This window comes from Cyprinodon variegatus, unplaced genomic scaffold (assembly GCF_000732505.1).
Source record: "Cyprinodon variegatus isolate N-32 unplaced genomic scaffold, C_variegatus-1.0 Scaffold7, whole genome shotgun sequence".
NCBI lineage: Eukaryota > Metazoa > Chordata > Actinopteri > Cyprinodontiformes > Cyprinodontidae > Cyprinodon > Cyprinodon variegatus.
In genome coordinates this window covers 2,458,350-2,474,945 of record NW_015150460.1, presented here as the reverse complement: position 1 = coordinate 2,474,945, position 16,596 = coordinate 2,458,350, and the positions used below count along the sequence as shown (strand labels likewise).

Here is a 16,596-nt window from a genome sequence, read left to right as displayed (position 1 = left end):
AGTCTTCGGGTTTTGGCTCAGAGGGCAGGCTCGGCATTCTAAGCTCACAGCAGAGTTCACAGAGAAAAACAGGTTTCCTGGAAACAGAGACACAAAAGGATTAGAATCCTAGCAGGACTCAGAGGGCAATAAAAGATTCTCAGAAGGTTCTTTGGCTCTGGTGCTAACCAACTAGATTCAACACTGCGGCGTCAAGGCAAGGTCTGAAGACAGCTTTTATACTGTGGATCCTTTGATGATGGAACGAGCCTCAGGTGCGTCGAAGGCTCGGCTCAGGAGGATCCACGGCGGACTCTGCTGGAGGAAGGTGGTACTTCTCCAGCTCCCAACAAAACCCAGAAAGGACTGAGTCAGAAATAAATGCATAATGTTAAAGAAACCGCAGTACGCTCTTAGTTCAGTAAATGCAACTTAGAGGTTTAGGAAAATAACTGCACAGTTTTTATGTACTTTTCTAATTTGAAGAAAATGTTAAGTGACACATCACCCCAATAGCAGTTTTCCTAACGTAGCCTGTATGTACTCTAAGACTCTAAGAAGCTTCTAATTTAAGAAAGACAAATGCAGGAGATAATATATGCAAAAAGATCTCTATTCACAAAATTATTCTTTTTTTTTTGTTTTTTGTTTAATAGCCTGTAGGATACAGAAAACTTCCAAGTTCTGTAAAGTAATGTTAGCTGAAAGTACATTTTTAATGTCTTCACATTACACTGTTACAAGTCAGCTGATTATACAGCCCAGCCCTAGAAAATATTATTTTAGTAAGTCTTAAAAAAAAAAACAATTTAGAATCAGAATCAGAAATACTTTAATAATCCCAGAGGGAAATTACTTTTGTTACACGCTCCAGACACAGTTTTATATAACACACATCCAACTATACAATATAATAAAGGTAAAAAATAAGAATAAAAAATAAAAGAGATAAAATATATACACATATAGATCTTTTGAATATATATCTGTACGTATATCTATGCATATGTAAAAAACTAAATCCAAATAAAGTGAAAATCCTAGTAAAGTTATGCGTGGTGTGCAAAAATAGTGCATAAGTGTCAATTACGGGGGATGGGGGGGGGCTGAATCACTTGAGGGAGGCGTTATAGAGATTGAATATAAGCTGTATTTAAGGAAATACAGTCCAGTCTGCAAAAACCTGTTTTGATTTTAACTTTGAGTTCAAGAAAAATAACTTAAAGTTCTGGAAAGTAACTATAATATCTCAAAATTATAAGTCACCTGATAAAGAGGCTCTCTTGCTTCTATAATATATAGAAAAAGCCTCAAAACTCCATGAAATTAAGCTGTAGTTTAAAAGAAATTACAGCGAGATCCATAAAATAACCCTCCAAGTTCTAGGAAAGGAACTCAAAAGTTTCAGGAAAGTAAATAAAAATGTCTTAAAGGAGCAATAAGTTGTTGAGCAGCCTGTAAGTTCTAGAAAGTAACTTCTGTCATAAATTAATCCTCAGATATAGTTTAGTTTTGAAACAGGAAGCCTAAAAGCTGAACTTTTGTGCTTCCTTTGATGATTCCAGCTTGTGACTGCGACTCCAGAGGAATATCCAGCGAGCAGTGTGATCGAGCCACAGGGCAGTGCACCTGCATGGAAAGCTTTTCAGGCCCTCGCTGTGATCAGTGTGCCAGGGGCTACAAGGGAGAGTTCCCTAACTGTGAACCCTGCCACCAGTGCTTCCCCATCTGGGACGCTGTGGTTGGCGAGCTGACCAATCAGACTCGTCGGCTGGAGGCCCGGGTTGATGAGCTGCTGACGGCTGGAGTGACGGCGCCGTACAAGGAGCTGATCAACAGTTTGGAGAGAAACGCCAAGGCTGTCAGGGAGATAGTGGAGAACAAGACGGCCGGAGAGAAGCTGGAAAATGTCCAAGAAGTGATGCATCAGATTACGTATGTAAAATGTCTAAACATAAAAAACAAAAACAAAAAAACAGACATTTTATTTTAATCTTGTATCATTTCAGTGGAGTGATGTCATTCCTCAACGGAAAGCTGAACACGACCGAGGGAAATTTAATCTTTGCTTTTCAAGAAAAAAACCTCACAGGCACAAACTTAGAAGAATTGACTGATGAGGCTGAGAAGCTGCAGCAACGCGTAGAAGAGCTCAGACAGCAGGTGCAAAACATCAAGAACGCCAACATCCAGGGTGAGAAAGGAACTCCCACACAACCCTGATATGATTTACGGCGCAGTACGTTAGAGTTCAGCAGCGTTTTAAGGAAAATGGATGTTTGTGAGTTGCTTCATTTTCAGTATTTCTGTCTGGTTAAGTTCTTGACTTCATTCCAGATATCTTACGGTGGATTTAAATCAGACTCTGTCATTTTTGCCATATTCTTAGTAGAAAGAGTTTTACTTCAATCCTTTATCCATTCATTCAGTGATCTTGAACCTGCAAGAACTCAGACATTTTTATTTATTTTTTATTATTTTTTGTTGTTGTTTTAATTCCTTTTTATTTGAGCAAATTTGTCCAGTGGACCTCTAAACAAATACTCATGAACAAAGAGATCAACTTTTAGCGTTTCCCTGGCTCTAAAATTAGATGGCTTTTGTTTAAAAGTTTTAAAAATGTAAAATGTGTTGGGTTTTCTTTAATGGTATGGCTTGTAGGAGCTATGAGCACAATCTCTGCTGCACATGGCGAGTCCAAAGCTGCAGAGCTACGCTCTCAGGCTGCAACCAGTGATCCGGGCAACACCGTGGAACAATCGGCTGCATTACGGGAAGCCACTGAGGACAAACTGAGCAGCAGTCAGAAGGAGTTTGACCGAAAACACCAAAGAAACTCTCAGAAGCTGGATAAACTGTCCAAAGATTTGGAAACCTTTGACCTATCCCCGCTTAGTGAGAAGGTGAGTCACAGAGAATGTTGTCTTTATCCTCCACCTCAGCTGGTTTTACACCTCTTTGTTATTGCGATGGTCATATAGACATGTGGCAGCTCAGCTGAAGGGGAAAGCTGCTCTCAGTGCGGAGGATTCGGTTGTGTCAGGGAAGATGGAGGGCATCACTGTGGAGGAGATGGTTGCGGCGGTTTTGTCACGACTTCTCAAACCGCCCTGAAGTCCTCCCAGAACCTGGAGCAGGAGATCCAGCAAGCTATGGAGGAGGTGGACAAGCTCTCTAGGATGGTGAGTGCAGGTCTTCATTAGTAGCATCTATCCATCCGTTCAAAGGCAATAGGAGGATGTCTTTACTTTAGGTGTGGGAAGCAAACATCCGCGCTAATGAGGCCAAGGCTAAGGCCATAGAGGTGCTGATCTCATCCAATCGCAGCAAAGAGAGAGTAGAGCAGAGCAACGAGCAGCTCCGTGCCCTCATCAAAGAGATACGAGATCTTCTGACCAGTGAGTTTATCGCTATCTCTTCAGCTGAACGCATTTCAGAGAGCTAAATAACAGCTGATTCCTTCCAGACGAAAAGGCAGACGCTTCTGTGATTGAGGCCGTGGCCAACGAGGTGCTGGCGTTGAAGATGCCCACGTCGGCGGAGAAACTGCAGGAGCTGACCAATGAGATCAGGGAGAAGGTCGGCAGTCTGACCAGCGTGGAGGAGATCCTCAGGGAGAGCGCTGAGGACATCCGAAGTGCAGAGTCTCTCCTGACTCAGGCCAAATCAGCCAGGTAACTCTCCACGTTTGGAATGTGCCATTCATACCCACACACACTGAACACTGTAATAACAGCTTTGATTGGTCACATTTTTATCGTCTAAAAAACAAGATCTAAGAAATGCTGTTTTGGATTAAAATGTCATCTTGGAGCATCAATAAAACAAGAATGAGGGAAATACAGAAAACATTGAAAGAAAATCTGAAGCAAATGTAAAGATGTGAGCAACAATGCATTAGAACATAAGAAACTGTCTTATTTGTGTCTGTAGATCTAACCGTGGTTTTCTTTCTGTTAGTGAGGGGGCGTTACATCTGAAGGAGACGGCAGAATCAGTGAAAGCAGCCCTAGAAGAGACTGAGCGCGCTCAGAGGGTCGCCATGGACGCCATCCAGCTGGCTCAGAACAACACAAGAGAAACAGTCGATCTGGTCAATTCTGTGAGTTTAATCAAGAAAAAAGTGTAAAAACCTTAAAAATAACTCAGCTAAATTAACCCAATGAGCCTCATTCTTCTAAAAACGTGTTGTTTTGCGTTTTTTAGATGGAAACAGAGACGTCAGAATCGGAGCAGAAGGTCAGCCAGGCCACTGGCCGTCTGTTTAAGCTGGAGCAGGAACTGATGCTGCTGAGGAACAACGACCTGGAGATGAACCAGAAGGTGGAAACGGCAGAGCAGGTCTCCGACCGGGCCAAACAGATCGCAGAGGAGGCTCAGAAGGTCGAAGTCGTTTGCTAACCTGTGATTCTTTACAGCAGTGAAGATCTCTTGTGAAGATTTTGTCATTTTTATCTGTACTTCTTATTTTGAGCAGGAGTTCGATGAGGACCTTAAAGAAAAACTAGAGGTGGTAGAGGAAGAAATGGGGGATAAGGGGGAGTCGGTGCTGCAGGCGAGGAGGAAAGCAGATGAGCTGCAGAGGGAAGCCAGAGAGCTGATCGAGCAAAGCAGCAGCAAACTGCAGAGACTTAAAGGTAATTAGTTCCAGATACTTAGTTCATCTAGAGCAGGCATCTCCAAAGTTGGTCCCCGAGGGCCATTGTCCTGCAGGTTTTAGGCTACGTTCACACTGCATCCTGAAGTGACCCAAATCTGTTTTTTTGGCCCATATGCGACCTGTATCTGATCTTTTCATGGCAGTCTGAACAACACAGATCCATTTTTTTTTTCAATGCGACCCAGGCCACTTGGCTATGTGGTCCTGAATCTGATGCGATCTGATCTTTTCAAATGCGACCAGGTCGGATTCATCCCACCTGAACACCATTAATACCTGACAAAGGTCACTATTCTGGGTCTTGCTATGAAGAAGCGGCAAGAAAAACAACAACCATGGCGGACGATGTTGCGAAGAGCAGTATTTATGTTTAACCATCTTGAAAAGATTGTGTTTTTATTGTTGGGAAAGATTGCTAGATGTGCTCCAGCACTATCAATAGGGGTGTAAATCACATTCATCATGGCGATTCGATTCAGTATCGATTTCCTGACCCAACGATTCGATTATTTTCGATACTCAAGAAAACACCACGATACGATTCGATTAATTGGTTCATTTTTTTTTAACTTACAGGCTAGACAATGTTTCAAATTTGAAATAATATAATGAAAGCTGTAATATCGTTATGCTTTTTTTTTTTTTTTTTTGAGAAACAACAGCAAATAACAGAAGTAGAAAAGTTGTACTCCACCTAGGCCAATTAAGACCTCATTCACAGAAAAATAATCATTCCCCTGCGTTATAGATTCTGAAAGGCTTTGCATCAAAAAATACTGCACAAAATCAGTGCAATGAGTGCAATGAAATACCTCGGCTCCAGACGTCCCGCCCCCTCCACAGACGCTCCGCTGCACCTCTCCCAAATTGTAGCTGAACGCAGACAGTGCAGCAGACAGGAGGCCGGCTTGTTTTGTTTTATGACCGTAATTGCGGAAAACAACTTGTGCCAGAAGAGCGAGGTGCGTGAGAACGCTGCGACCCTTTTTCCACCTGGATCTCAGCTCTTTTTGGTCCTCATGTCCCTCCGTCGTCGGACTAAACTCGCCCCCACTTCTTCGCCGCCTCGGCCGTTTCTAGACCCACAGCGTGTAGCACAGACCACGCTTCAATATTGAGCATAAATCAAAAATGTCTGTGTCAAGCTTACTGCAACACACTGCTGGAAGAGTATAACCAGGAAGCGAGGTCGGAGGGCAAAATAGGTTTAGCGCCACCGCAGCACGGGAGGGAGAATTACGCCCAGGAGCAAATGGATAAAAATAGACCGGAGGAAAAAAAGAAACATGAATTGATACTCTTGCGGACGTATCGATGCATCAGATCGTCGGCTGTTGGATTGATGCATCGATACAAAACGACTATTATTTACACCCTAATTATCAACCATGTTTACTTCCGTTAAGACAGAGCACGCTGGCCTGTGACGTCATTGCGTCCTCTACTGCGCATGCAGGACACTTGCGTTGTATGACTGCAGTTCACACAGGAGATCACATACAAGTCGCATATATTTAGAAATGTGAACGGCTACGCAAAAAAAACGGATTTCACAAAAAAAATCGGAATTGAGCGTCAAGGCCTGCGGTGTGAACGTTGCCTTAGTTTCCCTGTTCCAGCACAGCTGATTTACATTGATAGTTGATTAACAGGCTTTTGCTGAACTGCAATCATCAGAATCTGCTGTGCTAAAGCAGAGAAACCTCTAAAACCTGCAGGATAGCGGCTCTCGAGGACCGACTTTCGGGATGCTTGATGTAGAGGGACAGCTAAGGTCAGGTGATTGAAACTGAGATATAATGAGGTGCTGCTGCTGGACTATGAAGCCAAACAGAAATCATAAGTGATTTAATGCAATTACCATGCTATCTTATTCTGCTTATCCGGGGTCGGGTCGTGGGGGTAGCAGCTTCAGTACGGAGGCCCAGACGTCCCTCTCCCCAGCCACTTGGGCCAGCTCCTCCACAAGCTAACATCAAATTTATAATAAACTAAAGTTTTGCACCTAACTCTTGTTTTGAAGACAGCTTAGGTTGCTGTTATCATTCCAATTTTTTGTGTTTGTTTTAAAACTTCAAAAGTAATTTAACATAGTTTGTAAAGATCGATAACTCTGAATACATTTCCTCATAGGAAGATTAAATCTATCGTCCTTCTTTTCGAATTAAAATTCCCTTTTACCTTTGTTTATTTTTTTTTTTTGCTTTTTCTAGAGCTGGAGAACTCCTATGAAGAGAACCAGCGGCTCCTGGAGAAGAAAGCTGAGGAGCTGGCTGAGTTTGAGCGAACCGCCCGCCTCATCCTGGAGGAGATCAGCAGCAAAGTGTCCCTGTACAGCAGCTGTCAGTGACCAAACCATCATCCCCATGGAAACCTTAAGCCACGTCTTTAAACACAGACCTGTCACAGAACTGTCAAAACAATAAAAATGTTTAAATAAGTCTAATATAAAACCAAAATAAACCTCAAAACTCAGAGTTAAAATAAATAAACCTCCATGTCAAAAATTTCACTCAAAGCATGACATATAAATGTTTGTCTTTGTATGTACTTAATGTGTGCAAAGTTTGTTAATAAATATTGCTTTAATTTGCAGAAACAACAGTTTGAATAAGTGAAATCACACCAGTTTTGATTGTCTGTGTTTGGAAATAAATAAATCATCTGATCAGTGAGCCTATTTTATTTAATATTCTCAGTTTATTAATAACAGTGGAACTGGCTCTTCTGATTGAACAGTGACCAATCAACCACAACCAGCCAATCAGAATACATTTGTTTCGACAAAGACGCTTCTTGGTAAAATTCTAACACAGAACTGTAAGCTTGGTATTTATATCCAGAGTAAAATTTATATTTTTCAGGAGACTCTTAAAACAACAAAACATTCTGTTCTCTGATTGGCTAGTATTAATAGCAGAAAATAAAATCTGTGCAGCAATTTGAAGATTAATAATGATTTAGGGTGTTCTCCGAACGCGACGTAAAAAAATAAAAATTCTCTCTTCTGATTGGTCAATTTGACCGGAGTGCCTAAAGCTGATTGAACAGTCGGAAATCAATCAATTAAGCTGGCCAATCAGAGGACACATTTTTGCTGAAAGAAATAAATGGACCCAAAATGATTTATTTAGAACGAGGTTTAGCTATAAACAGGGAAAAAAAATCATGAATTTATTTCTGTGTGACGAATCTGTCCAAGCTGTACCAAGCTAAATTTCTAAACTTCTTAAAACGGTTTGAATACAATATATCATGCCTTAAACTAGAATGTAAAATATCTAACTGGCCAATCAAGGGAGAGACAGTTTATAGGCGGGGGGTTAGCTAAGTTATTAATAGACCAGTTAAATCGGAAGAAAAATGTCTGATTTTAGAGTCGATTCGACGGCATCGTTTCCCTGAACGCTGATTGGACAGAAACGAAACCAGCCAATCAGAGGAAAGAATTTCTCTTGCGTCGGTGGTATATAAAGCCAAGACCGTTAGGGAGGCAGCGATGACTGAGGAGCAAAGCAATCCCTTCATCTGATTGGTCAGTTACAATTTCTGTTTTTGGGGCAATACTTTAGTGATACATTCTTAAATTTATCAAGTAAATAAAATTATGTTTCTAATAAATGTATTTTTTTCTCCAATTAGAGAAATATGTTTTATAGATTTATGGAATTTAAACCAAGTAAAGCTAAAATTATTTAACTTAGACACATCTTGATAGAACATGATTAGAAAAGTTTTTTTCCCCCCATCTAAAATGCAGAATTTATACATTTTCTGTAATTTGGTAAGCCTCTAATTAAACCTGGAAAGTGTTATGGTGTGGTTTTAAAATACATAATATTAATAGATGTTTAGGTTGTTAGCAGCTGATGATGCATCATTAAGAACAGAAAAGAAAAAGAGCAAACATTTCATTTATGAATATTTGTTGATTGGTTAGTAAGAATGAAGAGGCTCCACACATGCAGGAATGATCATTTTATTTTATTCAACAGGTGGAAAAAGAAATCTGTCAGAGTGAGACCTCCTTAATCTTAAACAGTGATTCCACTTACAGCTTTAAGCTCAAATTAAAGTGCTTTTCTGCTTTTGCAAGTGATGTGGGTGAGTACAGGTTAAAAAGGCTGGATCGTTACAGTTTCTGGTTCTAATCTCTACTGCCGGGGTTACGGGGCGGCGGAGCTCCTTCCACCGGTGCCGAGCTGGGAACCGAGAGCAGCTGGCCGCCGTGCATGCGCTCGTTGACGCGCAGCTGACATCCGTCCTGCAGCATGTGAATGGCTATCCTTGCAATGTTACGGGAGTCGTCCAGGCCGCAGTGAGGACGACCTTCGTATTTCATGCCGAGTTTCTCCAGCATGGTGCTAAGCTTGGTCTGCGTGCGCGGGACCTGGGGAGACCATATAAAGAAATCAGTATTGGACAGAATCACACAGAGGGCTAGCCCACTGTTAAGTACCTAAAATATCACTATAACTATGACATCAACAGAAAAAAGAACTGTCTAAACTGTCTAAAAATTGTCCTTCAACACGTAATTCAGATTATTTTCAGTTTTATCTATAAGGAACAATCCTCTCAAACAAGCATTTAGGATTGTAATTTTTGTTGGACTGATAAAAACAAAGGTTTAAAAACACATTTTATAGATTTCAGGAGTTTGACCGTTACATTTAAACCAACTTTTTTATTTTGTAAAAAAAAAAAGGTTTTATTGTTCAGGGCAAAAAAAAAATAAAGTTTTTATTTTATTATGGTGCTTTTTTGCAGACCCTTGCGCCTCCTGCTGGTCAATAGATATATTATTTTATACTTTAGTTCTTTTATTGGATCTTAAACATAAAGAGAATCTAAATAGGAAAACAGCAAACACCAGAAATATATAAAACAATAAAAAAGGGAGGCATGATGGAAGGAACAGAGAAGGAAGTTGAGAAGGAAGGTTAGAAAGAAAGGATCCAACAAACAGAAAAGGAGAAAGGAAGGAAGGAAAGGAAAGACAAAACATTAGGGACAAGAATGGAAGAACAAAATAGGGAAAATGTTAGGACACGTAGAAGGAAAGAAAAATTACAAAATGAGCAAAAGAAGGTAGGAAAGGCAAGGATGGATGACAGAGAGATATCAAGAAGGGAGGTAAGGAATGAGAAAGCAAAGGAGGGAGGGAGGTTACAGACAGGATAGAAATAAACCAAACAAAGAAAGGAGGGAAGGAAGACAGGATGGGAAGACAGTAAGATGGGACACAGGAAAAGGGATTTGTGTATAGAGGGGAGAGAAGGAAACATACAAGGATGAATCAGACTTATGGAAACAGATCCTGATTGAAGATGAACCATCAGATGATTCTGAATCACAACAAAAACAAAGATCTCCTTCCATCAAGATTCAATAATATTAGGTAGAGAAGCAGCACTATGTGTGATTTGGCTCTAACTCTAAAACAAACAAAAAATGATTGCAGGTTGATGAGATTTTTAAAAGGCAGCCAACATTTCCACCGCTCAGAGCCAACAGGCTAACATGGCCACCCCCGTTTCTCTGCACATCTCTGAGTAACAAACCTTATAAAAGTTGCAGTAAGACTTCCTTATATTGATCCACTTCTTTGCAAACTGAGGATATCTGATGCGGCTGATCCGACACTGGATGTTGAGAAACTTGCTCATGTCCCACGCCCTGCAGAAGGCACCAACCATCAGAGCAGCAGGAGGGAGAAACACAAAACTCAGCAGAAAGTAACGACGGAAATCAAACCCACCCGTCGGTCAGGATGGCGTATTTGTATCTCGTTCCGAGCTCCCTCTCCTGAAGCCATTCCACGACTCGCTGAAGGACCTCTGGAAACGGATCTGCTTCATCCACTGTTTGCTGGAGCCAGAAGACACAGAGCGTAGAGTTTCAGCTACACCGTCAGACATGGAGTCGAAGTGAAAGACGCAAGGCGAACTCAGACCTGTGTGATTCCTGTTAGCTTCACGCAGAAGTCTGAAAGCTGCGGGTTCACCTCTGGTTTCACGTATGCCTGAAAAGTGTCCACCTGCAACGAGATGGCGTTTAATAATCTTCCACTATTTAGTTAAAGTGATTAAGTGATTAAGAAGCAGGACGTACAATCTGTAAGGTGTGTGTGTTGATGAGGACCATGGGGAACTCGATGATCTCATGCAGGAAATCTGAGGGATTGTCCTCTTCACATGTGGCCTCGAAGTCCACCACGCAGATGTAGTCATAGTAGGTGTCAGTGGGCCCTCCCTCCGCTGCAGACTGCAGCAGCTTCTGCTTCTTGTAGTGGTTCTTCAACCTTTTCTTCATCACATCCTTCACCCCTCTTCATGGACAAACAGAGAAGGCAGATCGATCGAATCGGATGCTGAGATTCCTGCAGCTGAGACTCAACAGAGACTCACCTGGTGTCAAGCTTCAGCTCTGCCAGCTTGATCCGCAGCTCGTCCTTGGACATGCGGTTGATGTGGCCGTTGGCCACTGCGATTTCTTTGTAAACTGGGTGACTGAAGTCTCCGTTGGACTGAGACGTCTGAGGAGCATTTTCTTCATCCGGCTGTATTCTGCTGCAGGGTTTCGTCTGAAGAAGGAATGAATAGGAAATAATCAACAATTCAGGACTTTATATAATAGATCATTCAAGCTTCCTGCAAAGGAAACACAGATTTTGCAATTAAAAAGGAATTCTATTCAGATGTTAATAGTGACTGACCACAATGAGGGTAAACAACAAAGAGGCATTGAAAAAAAATGTTTTATGGAGATGCTGGTTTTACTTTCCAGCCAAATAAGGAAACTTTTTACACCATCAAAGGTTAGCTCAATAAGCACGCTACAATCTGCCACCAAACTGGATTCAACAGTGGTGCTGTAAAGATGAGAAGCTAAATACCATGATAAAGCAACCTGAGTTTCCTAAACATCTCAGAAAATCATTTTATCAGTTCTTATCTTGTTTCATATTCTATTTTCTGAGAGACTTTTTGCTTATTAGCTATAAGTCATATTCAAGGTTTTTCAAAGATGAAAAATAAACACCTCTATGTGAGTTTTATATACAAAATATCCACTCTTATTTTTAAATGAATTACTGAAGCAAAAAAAAAAAACAACATTTTTGATTCTGACTGATTGATTATATTCTGATTTCCTGAGATCCATTTTACATAACCTCTACTCATTCATCATTAACAACCCTTTAATAAAAGACATCCTGGAAATATTCATAGGTTTCCACAGCAAGATGATATACAAATGAACAGATTTATGACCAAAGTATAGAAATAAAATACTGGCTGGACAAACAGAAACAACTTTCAGGTAAAAGGAAGAAGAATAAAGTCTGGAAATCCTTTTTAGCCCCATGAGGACATTCAGATATTTGCTTTAAACATAAAAAAAAATGCTTCAGGGTCTTGTTAAATGTGTAGGAAATTTGGGTTAGGGTAAATGTGCATGCTGGATCTTTATTAGGAATAAGGTTGAACATCAACATCATCATAATCACCCCTGGATGCTTCAGTCCAACCAGTCCTGTTATGCAGTTTTTAAGATAAAACATCACAGAAAAAATAAAAATAAGACTCACATGTGTTGTTTAAGTGCTTTGAGACGTGTGTTGTCATTTTGATGTTGATAAATAAACTGAATTAATCTGAAAATGTTTTTTTTTTTTTTACGATATCAAATTATTCTATACAAAAAACACCTTTGATTCGTTAGCTTGTAAACTAACTAAACTAAACTAGCTAAACCTAAAATATGTACTAAATGCAGGTAGTAGAAATAGAAATATTGTTGTCCAGACTTAAAACGTTTTTTTTTTACTAATGTAAAGCGAGCTAAAATATAAGGACTCACCTTTCCATCTTCTGTTTCCTTCGACATCTTCACGTTCACGTCTTTCCCTTGAATATTCTCCTTGTGTTCATCCATTTAAAACAAAGTTAGCACCAAACGGTCACCGCCAAATGTCATTAAAATACAAAGATTAAACCACAAAACAATACAGCTGCACTAGCTAATACTGATAAACATCACGTTTTCCTCAAAACCAAATACAGCCTCCGCATGTTATTGCGGAGCAGCTTGACTTTATTAATTTAAAGAATATAAGATAAATGAAAATTAATGAGAAAACGTCTCTTCCGACGAACCGCTGCAGTGTTTAACTTTATTTTTCCAACACTGAACACACTAGACTGTTTCCGCTTTGCGCCAAAACCAATAAAAATTAGACCGTAGCGCCCCCTAGCGACGAGGATGACCAATTCAACACTACTAAAACGTAATAATATCGTATATATTATTATTTTATTCAAATAAAGTTAAAGATGTATTTCCGAAACTTTGTTTTACTTCAATTGTCGGTTTAAAAAAATAAATGATCTATATTTATTCATATGTTGTAATATTTATCTTCAGCGGCGTCCCCATAAATTTAATTATACGAAAAATTTGTAATTTTCCAGCTCCCGTGAATGCGTCACAGACATGACGCTCTGATCAATCAGAGTGTGGAGGCGGCACTCATCCGTGTCTTGTTGCTGATAATATTTAAAAGTGTTACAGAAGAAACATTGAATATTAAAGAGAGAAGGACGATAATAATTGTTCTTTTGTGGTGGCTTTTTTGTCTAATTTTATTTCTTCTGAGACTTGGTTTAAAACTTCATTCAATGATATCTCTATCTTAAATCCAAAATTATATTTGATTATCTTATTGTTTATTTTTATATAAGGACCCAGAGAAAAAGGCACATAGAACTTGGAAAATTTCTGACTTCTAAGTCCTCTTTTTCTACCCATCGATTAAGATGTATCTTGTATTATGAAAAAAATAAATATCATTAAAAATACATTTTAACATGCAACTTGTTTCTGTCAATCAAGTGTTACTATAATTAATCTAGGTAAAACAATTTAGCCAGTGTCAGAACCAGAGAACTCCATAACTGGTCACTTGGTGGCCAACCTTAATATCTATTTAATAGATATAGAATCAAATAGTGTACTTTAGAATGAAATTCTCATTGTTTTTATTATTTTATAATAAATCCAATAAATAGTACATTAAACTATCTAATAGAATATGTAACATTTATTTGATATATCTGTATATCTATACATATATTTATTTTCTCCCTTTCAGCCAACCATACAATGTAGGGGTCACATCACAATGAATCTGTAAATTATTTCTGACCCCCTCTTTGTAAACCCAGGACCTAGATGATCAATGGTTATTTGTCGCTGTGCTCTAATCCAGATTTACTTTCTGGGCTTTTTGTTCAATTCTCTGTAATTATTGTTTCTATTTGGTCCTAAATGCAGACACTAAATCATTTAATCAACTTGGATTAAGATCTAGTAAAAAACGAAGAAAATGCTTCTTGTATTAATTGAATTATAGAACCACATGCAATACATATTTTATGAGCAGCAATGCTCAAAAATAACCACTAGATGTCACTCTTCTCCAATTTTCAGTCAGATTATTCATAGAGACAGATTCATTATTTGCTGTTATGTATTTTCTAGGGACAGAATTTCAGATTTGTCCTTTTTTGAACCTGAATTTCTAAAAGAATAATAAATAAAATCTAATTTGAATTTATTAAATATATATATATATATATATATATATATATATATATATACAAAAGAATGGCGGAGGGATTAAAAGGCTGGACTGCAGGACCTGTGGTTGAATCAACAAATGTATGGATGGATTGACAAATGAATAGGCAAACAGACTAAAGGACAAAAGGATTGATAGCCTAAAACAGCTGAAAGGATGGACAGTGCATTTTCTAACACAACAAGGATGTTAAGGAATAAATACTGCAGAAAAATATTTTTCTATACTAGATCAGTTGAAAAAATTTCCTTTAAAGAGCTGCAGAACTGCTGTCAACTTAAATCTTTTTGATGATTCCCTCCTGATACCAACAGAGCAGTTTCATCACCTTAGAACCATTGCTGTCCTCCGAGGAGATCTTCTCTATAATGAATGAGACTGTAGGGAATAAAAAAAACTCAACATGATAGAAAAACAAAGATTTATTTCCTTTTGTGAAAAAAATAATCTTATGAAACACATGACTATGACCTAAGTACATAAAGAAGCGAGAGCGATCGGAGGGAGTCTGTGTCTTCTGACAGGAGTAGTGTTGGAGCAAGTTTTAGCAGAAAATACATTCAGACAGAATTTAAAGTAAAGTAGGAAATCTCCATATTTATGTTTTTCTAAAGGGACATAAAACATTAGAGTTGGAGAAGGGAAGAAAGAAGCTGCATTGGAAAAGGCATCAGTCCCATTTCATCCTCTTCAAAACGATTTAGGGATTTGGAAAAAAATCTGAGCTACATTTTTTGATTTCCCTCTATTCAGCTTTTGATGCCGCTTCAGGTCCAACAAATAGAAGAAATATAGCATTGAAACTACCATTTGTTGTATGGTTTTAAAACAGGCCATTTTGGACCAAATGAGCCACATCAGTACCCATTATTACAGGTCTTCTAATAAATGATAAAAACACATGTTGATGGTCTAATTTGATTTCAGGGAAGTCACTTCATTGAATCAATAGTAAGAGGTTCTTTAACCGTTAAAAATGCCAAAACACTTGATATTTCCGTTGGACTTGAATGCAGCACTGCATCAAAGGCTTCATATAAATGTTCATTTATTCAGGTCACTCCATAAAAAGGCGTTCTGCTAAAGTCACAGTTGATCACATTTTTTATGTGTTTCCTCTTTTCTCCACTCTAGTTTTCCTCACAGTAGATTTGTGCACAACTCTGCATTTTCTCCTTGTTTCCAGCTCTGGTCAGATGTTTACATTTACTCACTCGTGGTCTTTTTTAGCTATTTGATCGCCTGGATATTTACTGTACCCATTGTTCCTGGAAGGATTGATTCTCTTTGTGGTTTTTGGGGTCAGACTTTGAAGAATTTGACCTTTTAAGAAACTTTATCCTACTTGGTCCAATCCAGAAGAGTTCTAATGGGATCTCGGGATCACTGTTGGGCTGAATTAGGAACAAAACGCCACACCATCATGCTGCCACCTCTGTGCTTCATAGCGGTATGGTAATTTGAAACGTTTCCTCCGAACAAGTTTTGCTAACTTTTCAGTCATTTTGAAGCCATGCATTTAACTCTTATTTTTAAATTAAGCACAGCAGTTTGTAGTTTTATCATACATTGCAAAAAGAAGAGTTAGATGCATCACTAAAAAAAACCCAAAATGGGTAAGCCAAACATGGTGACTGTAAACGTTTGAGCAGAGCTGCAGCTTAGAGGAGTCACCTTAAAACAGAAGAATTCATTCAGACACACACAAAAAAAAACATAAAAATAATTACATTATTAAAAGGCAGTTAAGAAGCTGTCCTGGGAATAAACAGTTTGTTTTTCTGTGCTGGTTTTAAAGTGAAACTAAAAGCCAGCAGATAAGAGCTTAACTGCAGACTGGAATCTGGAGGGAAACAGGCTGGCTCTGTCTGAAGAGAACTAAAACCTGCTGATCACCACCTGACCTCATGTGCTCATTAAAGCGTCTATATAAAAACATAAATTATGTTTCATAGAACAATAGTTCCTGCAAAACTAGGTCAATTTTTTTAGTAAAATCTCCATACATTTCAGGGATTTAAAGAAATAAGTCTGTAGATTTTATTAGCTTTGCTTTTCCTCTCCTGGTTCTAGATAAACGCAGGCGGCCTGTTTCCCTCCTTCCAGCTGCAAGTCTCATGATTTCAGCTTCAACATGAGGAAGGGGACTTATCAGACCGTCCCTTCATGAAACGCAGCAACAACACACATAAGACAAAGAATTAAACGCATTCAAAAGTGGCTCTCACACACAAACATGGAAAAAATAAAATGTTGCACCAAAACGTCATAATTGACAGTAGAAATCATCCTTCAGGTGGATTTTTTTTTG

The 16,596-nt window shown here is 38.9% G+C and overlaps 2 protein-coding genes across 2 annotated transcripts in view; one reads left to right on the top strand and one right to left on the bottom strand.

The window, feature by feature from the left end:
• Nucleotides 1–7,087, top strand: part of LOC107085845 (laminin subunit beta-1-like) — a 34,752-nt gene extending 27,665 nt beyond the window's left edge. Inside the window, exons 26-35 of the mRNA XM_015376457.1 lie at nucleotides 1,545–1,914; nucleotides 1,989–2,173; nucleotides 2,641–2,882; nucleotides 2,961–3,161; nucleotides 3,233–3,377; nucleotides 3,446–3,653; nucleotides 3,940–4,081; nucleotides 4,186–4,362; nucleotides 4,457–4,616; nucleotides 6,853–7,087. Of these exons, the coding sequence (XP_015231943.1) occupies nucleotides 1,545–1,914; nucleotides 1,989–2,173; nucleotides 2,641–2,882; nucleotides 2,961–3,161; nucleotides 3,233–3,377; nucleotides 3,446–3,653; nucleotides 3,940–4,081; nucleotides 4,186–4,362; nucleotides 4,457–4,616; nucleotides 6,853–6,989 (1,967 nt within the window). The 3' untranslated portion in view covers nucleotides 6,990–7,087. The remainder of the gene's footprint in view (nucleotides 1–1,544; nucleotides 1,915–1,988; nucleotides 2,174–2,640; nucleotides 2,883–2,960; nucleotides 3,162–3,232; nucleotides 3,378–3,445; nucleotides 3,654–3,939; nucleotides 4,082–4,185; nucleotides 4,363–4,456; nucleotides 4,617–6,852) is intronic.
• Nucleotides 7,088–8,595: 1,508 nt separating this feature from the next.
• Nucleotides 8,596–12,839, bottom strand: eri1 (exoribonuclease 1). Its single transcript, XM_015375715.1, has 7 exons — nucleotides 12,506–12,839; nucleotides 11,050–11,225; nucleotides 10,754–10,970; nucleotides 10,596–10,679; nucleotides 10,401–10,510; nucleotides 10,204–10,318; nucleotides 8,596–9,029 (listed from the first exon to the last, which is right to left on the bottom strand). Exons 1-7 carry the CDS (start codon nucleotides 12,578–12,580, stop codon nucleotides 8,787–8,789), a joined length of 1,020 nt encoding a protein of 339 aa, XP_015231201.1. The 5' UTR covers nucleotides 12,581–12,839; the 3' UTR covers nucleotides 8,596–8,786.
• Nucleotides 12,840–16,596: the final 3,757 nt, after the last annotated feature.